Raw genomic sequence first — 20741 nt, forward strand, 5'->3', positions numbered from 1 at the left:
CACAGTCACTCTGCTGCTGACAGTATAGAGGTCATCAGGACCTCTGACTGTCTCTGGAGGTCCAGCAGAGAGGAGGTTTCCCTCAGCGTCCAGCCACAACACCTCAGGCTCTGGATACCATCCTCTGGATTCACACTGTAACACCACTCCTCCTCTGTCTCTGTCCATCCCTGATAAACTGATGACGGGTGAGGAGACAGGAGCTGATGCTGAGAAACAAAATGTTTCAAACCAGAGTCAGTGGAAGTAAAACTCATCTTCAGGTCAGAGTTGATGTCAGAGGACTATACTTTATACGTCTACTCACCAACAACAAGCTCAACAAACATCTCTCTATTCATGTCTACAACGTAACATCTGTACGTTCCTTTATCAGACAGCTTCACGTCAGAGAGTTTCAGTGAAATGTTTCCATGTTTCAGTTCATCAGGGAACAGAGATGTTCTTCCTCTGTAGGATGGATCTTTTTGCATTTTAAGGTCTGCACCAGTACGCCACACCAGGACGTAGAGGTCCGACCTCTTCCACTCCAACGTTGATGCAGAAACGTCCACTGAAGGTTTGATTTGACACGGTAGAATAACGTCATCACCAACTCTTGCTACAATTGGTTGAAGTGAATCCACTGACTCAGACTGACCTGGAAAGAAAAACAGAGGTTTGTTGAGTTCTGCACTAGAACGTATGGAGTTAGTGTCATAAACTTCATCTCTGGACACTTTTGTTGATTATTTTTGCTGCTCATCTAAACATATTGAAGGGACTCAATTGTTCAGTTCATTCAAAAATTATTTCTTTTTTTTTTCATTCATTTATTTGATGAAATTTATTTTTAATTCTTTCACTTTTAGATCGGGAACATCATTAATCAAAAGAGGAAACGGAAATATATTTTCAAGGGAGCTCAATTGAACCAGTTTGTCCTCAGACTGGGACAACCAAACAAATCCATCAGAGACACAGCAGGAAGTTTAGAAGTCAGTTAACACAGCTCATCACTACATCTACAAGTGCAAGATAAAACTCATGCAAAGAGAAAGCCATAAATTTACTAAACCCTGAAACACCTCCAGCTTCTCTGGACTTGAGTTCATCTGAGACAGACTGACGCAAAGTGGAAAAGTGTGTTGTGGTCTGATGTGTCCACATTTCAAATAGATTTGGAAATCATAGATATTGTGTCCTGTGGGCTACAGAAGAAAGTGACTTTTCAGATGATTATCACTGCATTGTTCAAGAGCCAGCAACTGTGATGGTATGGGGGTGTGTTAGTACCAATGTTATGTCCATGTTTATTTATATTATATATATATTTATTCCTATTGGTTTATTCTGTTTTACTTTCCACTCAGTCTTACATCATTGTTGTGTCCCCTGGGCACAAATGAAATCTTTCTGAATCTGAATCTGCTGGTTCCTTAGGGTTAGTGGAGTGTGTTCGTGGATGTGACGGCCCAGTAACCTGTCTGTCTTTCACTGCAGTTTCCCTCCCACAGACCTGGCAGAAGTGGGCCGCCCAGAATACTCCACCCCTTTGGGGTGTGGTCTAATTGTTAAAAGGCCGCCTCAGTCAGTCTGCTCTCTCTCTCTCTGATGACTGAGCACTGGATTGGCCTACACCAGACCTGGGCATTTTATGGCCCGCGGGCCACATACGGCCCTTTCCTCATTCCCGTCTGGCCCGCGGTTTGTCAGTCATAAGCACAAATGAACAAGTATTTATACTGTTCATGTAATACGACTGTGTTGCTTTTATTTTGATAGATTGAAACAGCTTCTTACATCTATTAACCCTCAAAAGCCTGAACGGATCGCTGGCATCCGTCAAAACGGCTGATTTTGAATTACCGTAAGTCACAGTGGTTTGGTTCTATTGATAATATTCATTGTGACTGAACACTGGTTAGTTGTGCTTTTGCCTGGAAGACCTTTGTGACATCTCAAGGGTATAACAAACTTTGTTTTTACCAACAAATTCCTGCAAACAACTCTCTCCTGCTGGGGCTCCTTGACCGTTGCTCTCCAACCTGCAGCCGACAGCAGCGGTGCGTCATCATTACCGTAATGGCATCGTTTTTCTAGAAAGCGCAACTTGAATATTGTCCATCAGGGAGTTACGGTAATTCAAATACAGCAAACTTCTCTTTGTGGGCAGACGGACATTCAGGTCTTAAAGGGTTAAACATTTATTGAGATTTATTGAGATACAGAAAATAATTCATGTAGCTACATGGTCACTTCTTGGTTCACTGATGTTTTTCACAGAGATCAAAGTTTCCAACATTAAAATGCATTATATCCAAAACTACAGATCGATTGTGTTTCATTTTCCTCTTCGACCTACAGCAAAACTCATGAATTTAAATAAATATTTACAGAATATTCTTATGTTTCTGATTACCAGTAGCAGCTTATCAACATATATAATTTACTGCTTTTTACAATGGGAGAAAATTAATATTGAGCAGAATTACGCTTAAGTTATCATTTGGTTTGGCCCCCAACACAGTTCAGATTTTTCATGTGGCCCCTGTAGAAATGAATTGCCCAGCCCTGGCCTACACTGTGGTATAGTTTGTGTCTGGTTCTATATACCCACCCACCCACCCACACACAAGCAACATGTTTAGTTTATTTTAAGGGAGACGATGTCCAGACACATTGTGAAAGTCTTCCAACGGTAGGTTATGGCTTCATAGTGAAAGACTGGGGGTAGATGAAGAGTATGAAGAGTAAAATAACGCAAACGGTTGATTGAGCACAATTGGGAAATAACTGCACCTACAACACTTCAACTATTAGTGTTGAGTGTTGGTTTTTATTGATTCATATGTATTTTGACGAAGTCTAACGCTGACCTTTTAAATATTGTATTGTTCATTAGTTACCTCTAGAACAGTGAGTCAGGAGGAGACAGAAAATCAAACTGGTGATGGTTCCGGGCAGGAAGTGAAGCAACAGACCTTCCATCTGAAGAATCAGAGAGTCCTGAAAATGAAGCAGATGATGCTCTAAATGAATTCCTAAAGGCAGTGAGGGTGGATATACTAAGGAGCAGGAGAGGAAGTTCCATCCATCAAATATTTCTATCAAGTAAAACAAATAATAATTGAGGCAACCAGTCAACAGATACGTAAAGATTCAGAACTGAGACTGACCAATGGAGAGACTGGCAACAGAAACAGGCTGAGGTATCGAAGGCAGATTCCAATTTATTCTGTCAGACTGTAAGAAACACAACAAAGAAGCGTCAGCGTGACGCTACACAAACAAAAAGAATAAATTCTGAACCTCACCAACACTCATTTCCACCAAAAGAGGATTCACCAATAAATATATTAATATATCAGTTAACTAAAGTCAGACTTTGACCATAAACAACCCTTCATTTTTACTTCGTTGGTCACAGTCACTCTAAAAATCCTGACATGTCATTGTTGTATACTTTCAGCTTTCTAAAACCCCTCATCTCTCTGCTGTCTCTCTGTCTCTGTTACATACCGATCAGGAAGCTGGTTCTGACTCCATCGGAGGAGAAAGGTTGAGGGACGTCTGAAGGAGAAGACCCACAAGAGGACGATCGACAGGGACAAAAATAAATTAACGAACAAAAGAAGGAAAGAAATAAGCGGGAGGAAATGGAGGCGAAAGATTCACATACCTGAAACAGGTTTGGTGAGTGCTCAGTGACAGACGCTGATTGGCTGGACTCTAAAAACAAACACGCCCACATCAACTCAGCTGTTAAAGGACGGAGTCTCATACTTTCACTTTTGTTCCTCTACAGTGAGTTTAGATGCTGCATATGTGAACCCTGCTGTCAGGATAGTTTAATACATTCACATCATCAGCAAAATGAGTAGAAGTCTGTGTTAGTTCAAACAGGCTGAATTATTTAACAGAACATGATATAGATGAGAAGACATTTACATGTGAAAACAGCATCATGTTGGGGATAAAACAACTGCACAGTCAAACAGCCACTTAATATTAACTTTACAGTGTAAAACATGATCAGAATGAGGTCCCTCCATGAGGTCTGACCTGTTTGAACAATGTTTTTATATTTCATCTTAAGCTGATGCCAAGTGCACTTCTCCCCCGCGGGATTTCACCCAAGAGATAAATGAATATGCTCCCATTCAAGCAGTTTCCCCTGTAATATTATTGTGATTGTAAAGGACCACATTTAAACTAACGCATTGACCCGAATAGCAATGTTCTCCGACGCCGTCTCCCTCTCTTTTGCACTTCTTTCTAAAAACGTGTTGAAACTCTCCGTATCAGCGGAGTAGGATTTCCACTTCGTAGCCCTCCTCTCCCTGTTGCCATGGTGACTCGTTGAATCGTTTTTTATAGTTGTGGTGCACGCGCTTAACTCCGGGTCAAACTACTCCGAGTTGATTAAACCAACTCAAATCCGTCGTTCTGAACCATGAAACTCAGAGTTTTGTAACTCAGAGTTCAGGATTAGACTCAGAGTTTGTTGAACCTGCTTTGTGAAACAGACCCCAGGTCAGTTCACTGTCAGGTTTAGAATATTGAGGTGGTAGGAGGCGAGGACCCAAATGCAGCACAAATGAGGCAGGCAGGACTCCAGGGGAAAAGGGCTATTTCATAATTAACAAAATGTGCTGCACACGGCATAAAAATACAAAAATCAAAAAGGATCATGACATAGCATGGAGACAAGGAGAAAACAACATTAACAACACAACAGAGAACAAAGGGAAAGCAGGGCTATAAATACACAAGACACAGGTGAAACTAATGAGGGCAATCACACCAGGAGAAAGCAACCAACACGCACAAGGCAACACAGACAGGAAATCTGAAACTTAGCAAAACAGGAAACACAAAACATGACACAGACATGACAGAAACACAAGGAGGCAAGACAGGCAGGAAACTAAGAAACATGACAAAATAAAACAGGAAACTCAAAAACATGATTCAAAGAAGAAAAGACAAAGACAGAACCATGACATTCACTGACTCTCTTTCTCCTGAAGGTGGTTCTATGACCATCCCTGAACGTGGCCTCATAAATACATTCAATACTCTGACTCCTGTCAAACATGTTCAGCAACATTAGCCAACGTGGATGTGAATTATGTCAACGTCCTGTTTTTATGGGGAACTCTAAAGTGTGAGGTGATTCTCAGGTTTTTAAGACATTTTTAACCATTTAACCATTTTTAACCAACAGTTGGAACCATCTAGCAAAATGGCCAACGTCCTGTTGGTTTCAGTGAATCTTAGAAGGACACATGTGTGCATGGAATTTCATGGCCATGAATAAAATGTAGTTCATGAGGTTTTTATTTATTTATTTATTTATTTATTTATTTCAACCTGATGGTAAATGCAGCAAAATGACAACATTTTCACCAGAAATTGCAGAATCTCAGAATCAAAATCCTCTTCATGGCCACGTATGTTTGGACATATGAGGAATTTGTTGTGGTGGTTGGGACAATAAACATGAGACAGAATCTCCTGAACTGTCCTGACTGTTTAAACGTGTTAAGTCTGAGTATATTCAGGAAACAAAGAAAGACATAAACACACTATGCTTCATTTTGACCAGTTTCTTTCTGATTATCTTTATTACAATTTGTGTTGAACTGATTGTGTGTCTCTGTTGTGTTGGATGACATTTGGTACAAGAGCTGAATTTGTCTTTAACTGTTGAATGTGTTTGTCATACAGTGTTTGTTCCTGTTTATTTTGTGTTAACAGCATCAGTCTCTAACCTGAGAATTTATACGTATCCACTCCATTAAACACAAGAGGAACTTCTCACTTCTTTCAAGAATAAAACTACACAGACAACTTTTGTTTTGTGTGTGTGGGTCATGGTTCAGTCCTGTATCCTTAATCCTCATCCGCTACTGGTACCAGGGTCTGCATCCTCACCCCAGAGTTACATACAAACAATATAAACAATAACCAAACATAGAGAACTGGCAGTTTTAAGTTTTTATTTTAATATTGTATATAATATATATATTTAAGTGCACTGTTTATCACACACACCCGTCAATAAATGGAAGAGTATATCTTTATTTATTCAATTGTAAGAACATTTAAGCTTCTCATGATAAATCTGAAAAATCTGTATCATCATCTAGTTCATAAATGATCATATGTCTTAATTATATAAAGATTTACAGTCCAACGTGTCAAAAAATAAAGGTAAAACACTCACATATTAATTCTGTCAGATTTTAACAACATAAAACTCTGACGTCATCCTGTAAAAGTCTTTAAACAAACCAACGTTCACATCAAACTTGACTAATCCAATAAAATGGAGCCAAGTGTTTCCAGAGACTTTCTCTGCAGTGTGTGGTTTCTGCAGGAAGATCTGAGTCGTGCTGTTTCTCATCTATAATGTTGCTGTTTGCTGGATTACTGAACTTTATTGAAGGAGTTCAACTGGGAACTATTTCACTGCAGAGAGACCTGGACTCTGTCTCGACGCTTCCAGGACTTCAGCTCCTTCCACACCAGGTCACCAGGTACTGCATAATACTCACGGTCTGGATGGTAGAACTGTAAATGTAGTAAATCCAAAGGTCACAGAGTAACAGTGAGAAAATAATATAAGAAAAACTGAAGGAAGAGAAAGAAAATGGAAAATACAACAACATCAATGAAACATCTACAAAGACTCACAGTAACTTCCTTTCCAACCTTGAGTTCCACTGATGGATCAAATGTGTATGTGATGGGTTCATTATTGTTGATCTGGACTTTTAACTGACGTCCTCCCAGTGGTTTGTCCTGCAGGACGGAAATGAAACACAAGAAGAAGAATGAGAATCAGAGACAGGAACAAATGAATGTTGGTGTCTATTAAATCTGTTGAATCAATATTTTCTATGAAAAGAAATGACTCTTAAAGCAACATCACCTGATCAGACTCGTTTCTCAGACTGATAAAATTGTAGCGGCCATTAACCACCACAGTGATGTCTCCTGACGTCTCCTGACTGTCTGAGCTGCTGCTGTTCTGTGTTTGTTCAGGTTTGATTCTCTCTGACTGGGAGGAGACGACATCCACAGATTAGTCCTTTCACATCAGTCAGCTTCATGTTCTATCTCTCAATCATTCAGAGAACTTTTCATCATTCAACATAAATGTGATGAGGAGGTAGGACCTAGAACATGAGGAGCTTTAGAAACCAATCAAAGACAGACAGACAATGACAAGTCTTTCTGCTCTTAGTTAACATCATTTTTCTAGTGGGAGGTTTGGCTGTTTTCAGGAAGGATGTTTGTTAAAGTTGAATAAAAAGTTATAGCAGATGATTCTTAGTATAAAAGAAGAACTTCTTTACTAGATTTCTCTCTCTTGAGAAACATGAAGAGAAACATTTAGTTTAGTTGTTGTTCTGATTTAAGTTGGAAACTACTCTCCAATAAATTATGATTTTGGGGAAAAAGGACATTAAACATTGAATTAAAAAGTGCTGCAGGTTGATGTTTCTGTGTGTTTGTGTTTCACTCTCTCCATCGACAAGTTTCTTTATTATGAGGAGAGAGGAGACAGAAAGAGCAGATGAGACTAAACATGGACCTCCTTCATGAATTTTGACTCTACGTTTCTACGTAGGATTCATCAAACATGTGCTGACAGACAAACGTCAGGATGAGTAAAGAAACACTCTGAATGAACTTTAATAGAAACAGATGAAAATGCTTCATAGCACAGAAGAAAAGAGTTGATCAATCAATAAAAGATGTTTAAAATCTGTCTTTCTGGTCTTAGTCCACATCCATGTGTTCTTATGTGTTGTGTTGTGTTGTGTTGTGTTGTGTTGTGTTGTAATGTGTTGTGTTGTGTTGTGTTGTGTTGTGGAGGTAGGACCCAAATAAAGACACTAGGGCAGGAAACAAAAGAAACTTTACTGAAAACTAACTGAAGCTGGAACAAAAAGTATTGGAGGTAAAAAAAAATAAAAAAAATGAAAGAAAAAAGAAAATACAAACATAGATGAGATCCACAAACTAAATTCGAGACAAGAACTCAGGAACACGAGAAAACATGAGGAACTACCTCACAAATCTAACAAGCAGAGAGAAGATGTTGACCACCAACATCAACCTCCTTAAAACAAGACAATGATCTGAACATTAAATGAAACAGAAACACATTGAAATGAGAACAAACTAGAATCTGATAGAAACTACTAACCTCCTCCTTCTGTTTGTTGGATCTAGACGACTGAGAAGAATGAAGAGAGATCAGTAAAGATTATAAATGATGGACATACAGATTGTATCATAGTTGTTATAATGTGATAATTTTACCCAAGAAAACCAGGAAGACTTGGAAGCAGCAGATTTGATTTTCTCCAACTGGAAGAATTTCTGAAAGTCAAATAAAAAGATTTTATCATCACTGATTCTATTTCTTCATGTCAGACTAGACAAGATATTTGACTTTTAATCTGAAGGACGTATAATAGATTTAGTTTGTGGATATTCTGATGAATAAACTACTTCTCTCTCCATGTCTATAAATTTGTTCTTCACCTCATCTTTTATCTCCTCCAGCTCTTTGTTTCTGGTCTCCATCTCTTTGTTTCTAGTCTCCATCTCTTTGTTTCTGGTCTCCATCTCTTTCTTCAGTTGATGTTTCTCCTCTTGAAGCTTCTTGTTGTCACCAGTTAGTTTTTCCAGCTGAGGAGAGAGAAGACAGAACGAAGAGATGATGTCTTTCTGCTCTTTAATTGTGATATTTTGCCTTGATTTACACAGTCATTGAAGGAGGTATACAATTAGATTTAAATATCTTCCTTTGCTCTCGTCTGTTTCTCCGTGTCAGACTGGTTTAGTTGATCTGAAGGAGGTATTGATATGAAGAATCGACTTTGAATGATGTGTGTGAATAAACTACTTCTCTCTCCATGTCTATCAGCTTGTTCTTCACCTTCTGTTTTATCTCCTCCATCTCTTTGTTTCTGGTCTCCAGCTCTTTGTTTCTGGTCTCCAGTTCCTCCTGCAGCTTCTTCTTCTCCTCCTTCAGTTCATTGACCTGAGGAAAAAGGAGTTGAAGTCCAGATTGTTAACAGTCAGAATCTAACTTGTCCAGAACATATTCTCTATTATCTACTTTGTGGATTTTAAATGCTGTTTATTCATGTAGTTCTATCACTTGACCTGTAGATGGAGCAGAGTTGTGTTTGTGTTTGTCAAACTCCACCAGTCGTTCATTAATAACAGATGACTCAGTCTCTCTGAGATTAGAGTCAAATATGTGAAGGTTTCTGTCTCTGATCAAATCATTTCTTTGTGTGTTGATCCAGCAGGTGGTCAACATCATACCAGTCTGTTGGAGTTAGGAGATAGGACAGAGTATTCTGGCTAGAACATAGTCAGACCTTCTGACCTTCTAACAAGCAGAGAGAAGATGTTGACCACAAACATCAACCTCCTTAGAACAAGACAATGATCTGAATATTAAATGAAACAGAAACACATTGAAATGAGAACAAACAAGAATCTGATAGAAACTACTAACCTCCTCCTTCTGTTTGTTGGAACTAGACGACTGTGAAGAACGAAGACAGAAAATGAAAGGTTATAAATGATGGACATACAGATTGTATCATAGTTCTTATAATGTGATCACTTACCCTGAAAGGCCAGATAGACTTGGAAGCAGCAGCTTTGTTTTCCTCCAACTGGAATAATTTATTAAAATCGAATAAAAAGATTTTATCATCACTGATTCTATTTCTTCATGTCAGACTAAACAACACATTTGACTTTTAATCTGAAGGACAAATTAATATTAAATTGATTTATACAAGACTTATATATGTGCACACATTTAACTTTCTGGATGTTGTTTCTGATGAAAATGATGTGTGAATAAACTACTTCTCTGTCCATGTCTATGAGCTTGTATTTCACCTCATCTTTTATCTCCTCCATCACTTTGTTTCTGGCCTCCATCTCCTCCTGCTGCTTCTTCTTCTCCTCCTTTAGTTCATTAACCTGAGAGAAGAAAACCTGCAGTTATATCATTTCACCAGTAGATGGAGCAAAGTCACAGTTGTGTTGATCAGTCCTCAATAACACAATGATAGTGTTTATGTTTGTGTCTCTACATGTTTCTCCATCTCTTCAGTCTTGTTCTTCAGTTCTTCTTTGGTTTTCTGCAGCTCTTCTTCAATCTTCTCATATTTCTCTGTCAGCTATCAGACAGACAGATGGATGATGATCAGTCAGCAGGTTTACTGATCAAACTTTCTCCAAACTCATCAATCTGTACATTTAATGTTTAACTTCTTGGTTCTTACATCTTTCATTTTCTTCTTTCTTCTTCCAAAAACCTTCATCGTCACCGTTTCCTCTGTCAGGAGCTTTTCTCCTCTTTCAGCTTCATCTCTGGATCTTGTCTTGGTTTCTGTATGAAATCAAAGCAGCTGAATTCAACTAGAAAAGACGTTTTGGTGTTTTACATAATTAATGTGGTGACTCATCTGTAACTTACTGGTTCTATGTTGTCTCCACACAAAGAAGACACCTGCTAAAATAACTGTGATGCTAACAGCTAAGCTAACAGCCAAACCAGTGATGATGGGAACAGTAGAACTGAAGAGATCATCTGAAATGAAAACACACAAAGTTACATGACATTTCTACACAATCACACACAAACTGTGTCAAACTAAAATCATGTCATGGTCCGTTCTCTAAGTGTGTTCTACCTGAAACATGTATGTGAGCCTCTCTGGTCTGGTGGGTGTTGTTCTGTTGGACTCTACAGGTGAAGCTGTTGTTGTGTCTCTTGTCCACAGTCACTCTGCTGCTGACAGTATAGAGGTCATCAGGACCTCTGACTGTCTCTGGATGTCCAGCAGAGAGCAGGTTTCCCTCAGCGTCCAGCCACAACACCTCAGGCTCTGGATACCAGCCTCTGGCTTCACACTGTAGCACCACTCCTCCTCTGTCTCTGTCCATCCCTGATAAACTGATGACGGGTGAGGAGACAGGAGCTGACACTGAGAAACAAAATATTTCAAACCAGAGTCAGTGGAAGTAAAACTCATCTTCAGGTCAGAGTTGATGTCAGAGGACTATACTTTATACGTCTACTCACCAACAACAAGCTCAACAAACATCTCTCTATTCTTCTCTACAATGTAACATCTGTACGTTCCTTTATCAGACAGCTTCACGTCAGAGAGTTTCAGTGAAACGTTTCCATGTTTCAGTTCATCAGGGAACAGAGATGTTCTTCCTCTGTAGGATGGATCTTTTTGTCTTTTAAAGTCTGCACCAGTACGCCACACCAGGACGAAGAGGTTTGACCTCTTCCACTCCAACGTTGCTGCAGAAACATCCACTGAAGGTTTGATTTGACACGGTAGAACAACGTCACCACCAACTCTTGCTACAATTGTTTGAAGTGAATCCACTGACTCAGACTGTCCTGGAAAGAAAAACAGAGGATTGTTGAGTTCTGCACTAGAACGTATGGAGTTAGTGTCATAAACTTCATCTCTGGACACTTTTGTTGATTATTTTTGCTGCTCATCTAAACATATTGAAGGGACTCAATAGTTCAGATCATTCAACAATTATTATTTTTTTTTTCCATTTATTTGATGACATTTATTTTTAATTCTTTCACTTTTAGATCTGGGACATCATTAATCAAAAGAGGAAATGGAAATATATTTTCAAGGGAGCTCAATTGAACCAATTTGTCCTCAGACTGGGGCAACCAAACAAATCCATCAGAGATACAGCAGGAAGTTTAGAGGTCAGTTAACACAGCTCATCACTACATCTACAAGTGCAAGATAAAATTCATGCAAAGAGAAAGCCATAAATTTACTAAACCCTGAAACACCTCCAGCTTCTCTGGACTCGAGTTCATCTGAGACAGACTGATGCAAAGTGGAAAAGTCTGCTGTGGTCTGATGTGTCCACATTTCAAATAGATTTGAAAATCATAGATATTGTGTCCTGTGGGCTACAGAAAAAAATGGCCATCCAGATTATTATCAGTGCAATGTTCAAGAGCCAGCAACTGTGATGGTATGGGGGCGTATTAGTACCCATGTTATGTCTATGTTTATTTATTTTATATATATATTTATTCCTATTGGTTTATTCTGTTTTACTTTCCACTCAGTCTTACATCATTATTGTGTCCCCTGGGCACAAATGAAATCTTTCTGAATCTGAATCTGCCGGTTCCTTAGGGTTAGTGGAGTGTGTTCGTGCGTGTGATGGCCCAGTAACCTGTCTGTCTTTCACTGCTGTTTCCCTCCCACAGACCTGGCAGAAGTGGGCCGTCCAGAATACTCCACCCCTTTGGGGTGTGGTCTAATTGTTAAAAGGCCGCCTCAGTCAGTCTGCTCTCTCTCTCTGATGACTGAGCACCTGCCTGGATTGGTCGACACTGTGGTATAGTTTGTGTCTGGTTCTATATACCCACCCACACACACACACCTTCAGTCAACCTTCTTCATTTGAACGATTCGTGCTTGTGTATTGCTGGTGGTTCAATTGAGCTAAATAAAAGGGTTGAAATTAACAGTAAAACCGTGTGGTATGTTTCTCCTTTGTTTCAACCATTGAGCCGGGGTTGTAACAGTGTCTATGGTATCTGTGAAGGCACTATTAATGCTCCAAGGTTGGTTTTGGAGCAACATATGCTGCCATCCAAGCAACGTCTTTAGTTTATTTCAGGGAGACGATGTCCAGACACATTGTTAAAGTCTTCCCACACTAGTCCATGGCTTTGTAGTAAAAGACTGGCGGTAGACCGGCCTCTTGAAATCCAGACCTGTCCTCCATTGAAAATGTGTGCCGCATAATGAAGAGTCAAATAACGCAAACCGTTGCTCGAGCACAATTGGGAAATAATTGCACCTACAACACTTCAACTATTAGTGTTGAGTGTTGGTTTTTATTGATTCATATGTATTTTGACGAGGTCTAACTCTGACCTTTTAAATATTGTATTGTTCATTAGTTACCTCTAGAACAGTGAGTCAGGAGGAGACACAAAACCAAACTGGTGATGGTTCTGAGCAGGAAGTGAAGGAACAGACCTTCCATCTGAAGAATCAGAGAGTCCTGAAAATGAAACGGACGATTCCTCACAAGTTAATGTACAGTCAGCTTTAAAAAGTTATAAAATCGCAAGCATTATGATTGTAGGGGAGTATGCCATTTGAATGGTGCTTGGACTTTATTTTGAAGTGTGAACCCTTTCCTCTTTTGCAGTTCCTTGCCTACTTAAGTTTTTGAACATAAATGAAGAATATTTGGTTTAATAAGGTGCTACGGGGCAACGCCCGAGCCTCCAGTCTACAGCAGCAAGCTGTAGACTGCAGAAGCCCTGAGCCCCTATTGTTATCCCACACGTTTCTTCTTATCATTATTTTGTTCCTCTTCCTCCCATTTTTGCCCTTAACTCATCCTACAGCTCGAACAGCTGGACGGCGAGTTAAATATCAAAATGTGCAGCTTGATTGGGATCGGTGTGCTATTACTGTTTTTTATGTAATACAAATTTTTTGTGACGTAATTCGCGAAAAACTGCAATGAATTTCCCCCCAAAAAAAACACGCAAAAAAACACATTTATACACTTACACTTATAAAGGTCTACTGCTCTGGCATACTTTCACCTACAGACTTCATTTAAACTTTAAAATGTAGACACAAGCCTTGTGTATTGGAGTATTATTTTCTTGTTTTGATACGTCTTATCATTGTTGATCAATCACTGTTCAATGACCATGATCTTTTTCGAAACATCTCGTTTTAGAGTGCGGAATGTAGTGAGATGTGTGAAATCGCCTGAAATTTTTCTCTTTCCACGCACGTCCCGGCCACAATTTACACACTAGACACAAGATTTTTTTCACAGTTGTAGACAAACGTGTTGTGTCTCTCACAATGTGCTCGGCAAAGCAGTGAGACGCACAGAATTTAAACTGCGAGGCTCTGTTTGTGGTAAAGTACCTGCCTGCTCTCCATACACTCTAATGCAAAGATTTTCTGAGAAAAGGAGAAGGACCTTTGTCTTTAACTCGCGAGTGTGTCCAAAATATTTACTCCAGGAGGACAAAAAACATATCAAAGTCTTCAGGAAGGTCTTACGACACCCACGGTCTGCCTGTTTTTCTGATAGGAGCTACCGTTTTGTCACAGTAAGCCCAAATGTGAGACCAGTGAAAAGGGGGGAAATCTCGCTCTTTTCTCTGCGCGCTTCCGTCGTCATTGACAACCACTGTGAGTTGCAACGACAACCCCTGAGCCACAGCTCTGGGCCACAGCTGAGACCAGTTCATTAATCAGATGTCTCTGCTGTTAATACAGCTGATCCCTGTGTCCCATACATTAATGTTACAACAACACACACCAACACACACACACACAGGTAACTTTGTGATTACAGATATACACACAGGTGCACGTAAGCACACCACATGCACACACAAACACACAGGTACCTTTATGTTATTACAGCTACAAATACACACAGGAAGAGTAGTAGGATACACAAACATGTGCGCGAAAGCGCGCAATACTCTCTCACACACAGGCTAAGTGTGCTAACTGTAGGCTAACTGTGGTAACCGTATGCTAACTGTGCTAAATGTGGGTTAAATGTGCTAACTGTGCGACATGTGGGTCAAGTGTGTGACATGTGGGTTAACTGTACTAAATGTAGGCTAACTATGCTAACTGTACGCTAAATGTGCTAAATGTGGGTTAAGTGTGCTGACTGTGGGTTAACTGTGCTAACTGTAAGCTAATTGTGCTACATGTAGGCTAACTGTGCTTATTCCCATGTTGACAGAGATGGTACCCGTGGCATTAGCTCCTGTAGCCCCTTCAAAATTTCCCAGAGGGATTTTTCTAGTCTTGCAATACTTCTCCATTACTCTCATATTCTGTAGTAGTATTTCCTGGGGTGGAATTCCCCAGGTGGTGTTATTGGTCTTTTTCCCTCTTACATTATTCGTGCAGTATTTCCCGCTCTCTTTGCCACAGTATCAACAACTCCAGGCCTCAGCTTCAATAAAACCAACAATAATCATAAAAACTATTGTAAAGCAGCAGTTGAGCATTTGACTTTTTGTGACAATGATACTTTCATTTCTGTTTCCTCTACAGTGAAGTTTAAATCTTCATATGTGAATCCTCCTGTAAGGATTATTTTATACATTCACATTTGTCACCTACAGTTTGTCCAACTTTCCAACTTCCTGTTCAAAGATCCAAACAACTGCATCAACACTTTCTCACTGACACAAAGGAATAGAAAATAAATCTCAACTTCACGTTTCAATCTAGCTTTGGTTTAAAATCAGCAACAGCTCAGAATGAAGAGACACTTTGAGAAGAACTAAGGAAGCACAGAAAAGATAAATCAACTTCAGAAGACGACGTACCTGCGGAGTGAAGTTTCTGTCATTCAACGCGTCTGGAAATCATCCACGGACCACTGACCTCAACCAGCTCCAGATTATGAACAAGGTTTCATCTGTTAGATTCAGCTTTTGATTCAAATAATATAAAAACTTCTAAATGACCATCGAGGATCTCCCTGTAAATGTGAACAACTAACATCATGGATCATCATAATGTGTCAACTTCAAATGATTTCAGTTTTCTGAGTGAACTTTGACAGTGTTGCCAGTCATAAAATAATAAAGAATGTGGAGGCTGATCTTCAGGAAACAGATTTCAGTTTGTATGGAGACTGAGACACTGGACCAGTCAGGCTCAGATGTGAAGAGCAGAGTTTATTGAGTATTGAGCTTATTAACAGGTGTTAAAAACTTGTTTCAGCTTGAAAATCCTTATATCCTCCTTATATTCACCAGAATGGTGTCTCATCCAGACACCATCAAGTTCAGGTTGATGTTTGGTTGCTTTTCAAAATAAATGAATAAATAAGAAGAACACAAAAATACAGGATCCATCTGTATGATCTGACTGGGGAAGTTTTATTCTATTTAAAGGACAAAAATGTGAGAATATTCTGTAAATATCTCATCTTCTACTACCTATTATCATTAGGGATGTGGGGGTTGCTGCAGTCCATCCCAGTTGTCACTTGGCGAGAGGCGGGGTCCACCCTGGACAGGTCTCCAGTCCATCACAGGGATAACACAAACAACCATTCACACTCACACCCTAGGGGCAATTTAGAGTGAACAATTAGCCTAACGAGTACCCGGACAAAACCCATGCAGACACAGGGAGAACATCCAAACTCCTCCCAGAAAGGCTCCAGATCTTCTCACTGGGAGAATGATAAATTTATTGAACTTAAATGATATAATTTTTACCACTTAAGTTTGCTAAATGCTAATACATTACAGTCTCTTATAACTTGTAATGTACTTAGATGAGACTTCTTTCACTTCATAGTTTGCTACTGACCATGATGGAGGCTGCATGACTATCTGAGTGATGCTCCTTCAAATGTTGTGTTCTTCACCTAATTTCTAGCCACATTGTTTGTAGCATGTTGTTAGTTTTGGTGGGCTAACGCTAACTAATGACAGGAACGCATCTCATCATAGTTTCTATAACTGGTTTGTCAAAATACATTTTCCACAATCAATATATTTAGTTGGAACTTGTTTTTCCAGATGCAGACATAGTGAGAACCTGGACAGATGCGTCACTGATTCCCAGAGTCGACCAAACTCCAGATTCAAAGAACGGGACAGACGTTGATCTTGGTAAGGGAACAGTTCTGGCGTCAGATCGATTTCAACTTCACTTGTGATTGTGTATTTAAATGTCTTTTCTTTCCCATCAGGTGGTCGTTCACATGTACCGCTTATGATTGCCGTGGTTGTCGTCATTGTAATCCTCACAGCTCTTGGTGTTTGTCTCTTCAAAAAATGCCGTCACAAAGAGACATAAGTCAAACCTAAACCTAAATCTCTTGTTTCTTGCGCTGTACAGACTTTTTCCAGGAGTCAGCTGACGTTTTGTTTGTTCTGTTAATTGTTCTTTCAGTCTCAAGTATAAAGCTTCCCCAAACACGATGCAACCAGCTTGAGGGCCTGGCTTAAAAAAAAGCTGTTAATGGACATGAGAGGAGGACCAACAGGAGCAAGATCACCTCCCGCTGACACAAACCAAGTCCAACCTGAAGACGCTGTTGACGGCAACCAGGACGATCTTGAAGAAGAATCAATTAATTGCCAAACGTCTGAAGAGCTTCTCAGATGCCCAAAAATCCACAAAACCTCAGGTTGGAAAATCTCAGTCTGGACTCTCTCCACTGGGAACGGATTCTGCTGGACCAATCAGATCCCTCGGGGGCGTGGTTTAACAGTAGTCATGCACGTCACCTGAGAAATTGACAGGAAATGACTTAAAAGGAAGAAAAGCTGACAGTTGTGCACAGAAATAGTTCTGTGGCTCTGATTGGTTGAAGGACTGTCCAGTGGCTCTGAGACGTCTCGGCCATCGACCACTGGACATTCAAATCAAGTTCAACTTGAAGAATAATTCATTAATGTCTCTCCGCCAAAAACACTGTACAAGATATTTTCCATGTGGAGCGACTGGAACTACTACTAACTACATTGTTGTGGTTTCATTATTTTAAATTATATTTATTTATTTCTAAAGAATGGGCTTGTCAGAAAAGTCCACGATAGATTACGTTCTTGTCTTGGTCACAACCTGCTGGAAATGCACTAAATAAAAAGCCAGGTACTTTTACACTGTATTTAAGATACTTTCCTTTTGTGATTTGACGTCACCATAGGAATTTATTTTTTTATTTTTTCTGTTGGCGTCTGTCTTTAACTTGGACAGATTTGTGAGTGAAGGTTCAGATTGAACCTGTGCCAGTTTTAGGATCTTTTAAAATGTCACGGGTTTTATGGCACTTCAGGTAAAGATTTTGTGACAATAAACTCTGATTTACTAAAATATTTAAGTTTGTTTAAAGGTGCAGCTGGTAGTTGAAAGACACCTTTGAGGTCAGTTTACATGACCTCAGTAGCAGATGAAGTTTTACAAGTAAAAATAAAAGGAGAAGGAACACGGCTGATGTCATTTCTCTTTGATGTGAACCTTTTGTTTGTGTTGCAGCATTAAATTATTGTTGTTACTCCAGTAAGAGTTTTAACTGCCTTCAGGTGCAGAGGTGTGTAATGGATGTGGCTGATGCAGCTGTTTAGCTCATATCCTCCCAATACTACAGATATGATTCAGGGCAAGAGCAAGGGGCTCATACAATAACACTACATATATCAGATTGTATTTATATATGTGTTGTATTGTGTTGTTCTGTTGAACTAAGACTTTTCATGTCATTTAAAATATGATGATAAATAACCGCTGTAACTCATTGATCTTTGTTCTGTGTAATATCTTTGTGTCGATGCATTGTGTTTTCCACCGTTGTCCTGCACAGTTTGTGTCGTCTGCTTGAGTTTGCACACGTGCACTTTATCTTCAGTCCCTTGTATCGTTTTCAGTGTTGTGTCTTCATGCAGCTCCATGGTCCCAGAGGGACGTCCTCTCATTTCACTATGTGCTGCACCTGTTATTTAAAGTTGAAATGACATTAAAAAAAACACAACTTTTCACATCCTTTCACATCATCTCATGTTTCTAATGACCAATTCTGATGAGTCTTCTCATATTAAATAATTGTTTTCTGTTGATTTAAGCTCAGATTTATTTCCTAGTTCACAGCTACAAGGAGAGACTCTTTTTAAAGACTCATTATTAATGAACAGACGTCACTGGTTTGTGATTAATGGCTCCATCTAGTTGTAACAGTTGTCATAAATAATGAAATAAACCATTGAGACCAAAACAGTTTTTTGAACCAGGCTGTAAACATGTTTAATGATGCTGTAAAGTTGGGCTTTTTAACATGGGGGTCTATGGGGATTTGCTCCCTTTTGTCGCCTCTAGTGGCCACTCGATGAACTGCAGTTTTTTGAACTTCCTCATGGGCTTCAACACTTAGAGCTGGAAGTCGCTGCTTGATCTGGACACTTGATGTTTAGTGGAAGGTCTGAACAGGACTAAATGGAAGTATAAGTGTTTGTGACTGTCTCATTTTTGTGTTGCTTCCAAGTGAACAAATGAAACACATCTTCATGTGACTACAGTCTGCTGTTCTAGTATGTGATTCCTCTTCTTGGTTCTCTTCCTGGTTTTGGGTTTGTGAAGTGTGTACAACATGTGGAGGTTAAAAGGTAATTTACCGTCTGTCAGCTCGTAAAATTACCAGACGTGAGGAGACAAGTTTCCTTTGTTATGAATGTGGGTTCTTGGGGATGAGAACCAAATATAAGGAGACTGTGAGAGCTGAACGAGAGAGGGGATTTACAACTGGTCAGAAGATCTCTCAGAAATTTCACTGCCATCTCCTGCAGCTGTGTCCTGAGTCACTGTGACTAAAGCCTTGTGTTAAATTCTCAGCTGTTCAGACAAACGTCTTCTTTGGCGTCCTCCTTGTCTACTTTAAAGACACTGTGGAAATTTATTAAGTTAAGAAAGTTATTATTATTAAATAGAAAAAATAATTAAAAAACAGTCATAAAATCCTCATACATCAACATTTCTTTTCCATTTTTTCTCCATAAATCACTTAAACAACTTAAACTGTTCAAAACCAGCAGGTCAAACCTTCAGACAGGCATTTAAAGAGTTAAAATCCTGAAAACTCTTTGAAGTTGTTCTAATGACTCATGAAAAAAAGTAGAAAAAATATTGAAGTGTGAGGATTTTATGGCAGTTTCTTTATGTGTGAACATTTTTGCCACAAATGGACAAAATGCATCATGAGAGTATGAACGACATGTGAACGTAAAAGACACTGGATTTCAAAAGTTTGGCTAAAGAGAAGAGTCAGAGGTTTGCATAAGGCTTTAGTGTTTGTGAAGGCTTCATATTATATTTGTGTTGTTTCTTTGTTCAGTCGTTTCCAAGTCAAATGAAACACATCTTCGTGTGACTACAGTCTGCTGTGGTGTTTTCCTACATGAAAACCTTCATTAACATCCCCTGCAGCTGTGTCCTGAGTCAGGATGAGACTAAAGCCTTGTGTTAACTCCTCAGCTGATCAGATCAGTTTTGTCTCAGTTTCCTCGAGCCTCTGACTCATCGTCCAACGTATGTTATCAGGGTGGACATCTGTCTCATCTGACCTCCGTCTGGTTCTTATCACATATTTCACTCATTCGTCAGTTCATGCTGTGCAGTCATTCCTAAAGTGTTAGATGCTCCTTGCATCAGACTCTCAACAACAAGCTCCAACACAGAGTTTTTATTTTATTTATTTATTTTATTCATTATCAACAACAAAAACAAAGTCAGTGGTTGTTTCCTCTCATCAACGTTTCTTTTGGATTCAGGTCAAGACTTTGACCCAGTTTCTCTTCACATTCAGCTCATGGACTCTGATTGGATCTTTAAATTAACTTCTAATCCTAGAGGTGCTTCTCACTGATGTAATACTGGCTCATGTTCTTGAATAAGCAAATACAGAGTTAAAATAACGAGTCTTTAAATGGAAAAGTATGTCTTTATTAAATTGTCACATTTAAGCCTCTCATTACAATCAACTATGTAAAAACGCAGAATTAAAACATTAAAATATTAATTGTGTCAGATTTTAACAACATAAAACACTGACGTCATCCTGTAAAAGTCTTTAAACAAACCAACGTTCACATCAAACTTGACTAATCCAATAAAATG

At 39.2% G+C, this 20741-nt stretch overlaps 1 protein-coding gene across 1 annotated transcript in view; it reads right to left on the bottom strand.

Annotated features, from left to right (window-relative positions):
• The window catches only part of LOC125016210 (butyrophilin-like protein 2), a gene marked incomplete at its 3' end in the record, with an annotated part of 58673 nt that continues 37932 nt past the window's right edge, over positions 1-20741 (bottom strand). The window contains exons 5-7 of the mRNA XM_047598532.1: positions 2889-2988; positions 308-640; positions 1-203 (exon numbers count right to left, since the gene is read on the bottom strand). Coding sequence (XP_047454488.1) covers positions 1-203; positions 308-640; positions 2889-2970 — 618 coding nt within the window. The remainder of the gene's footprint in view (positions 204-307; positions 641-2888; positions 2989-20741) is intronic.

The sequence above is a fragment of the Mugil cephalus genome, chromosome 1, assembly GCF_022458985.1.
Source record: "Mugil cephalus isolate CIBA_MC_2020 chromosome 1, CIBA_Mcephalus_1.1, whole genome shotgun sequence".
Lineage (NCBI taxonomy): Eukaryota > Metazoa > Chordata > Actinopteri > Mugiliformes > Mugilidae > Mugil > Mugil cephalus.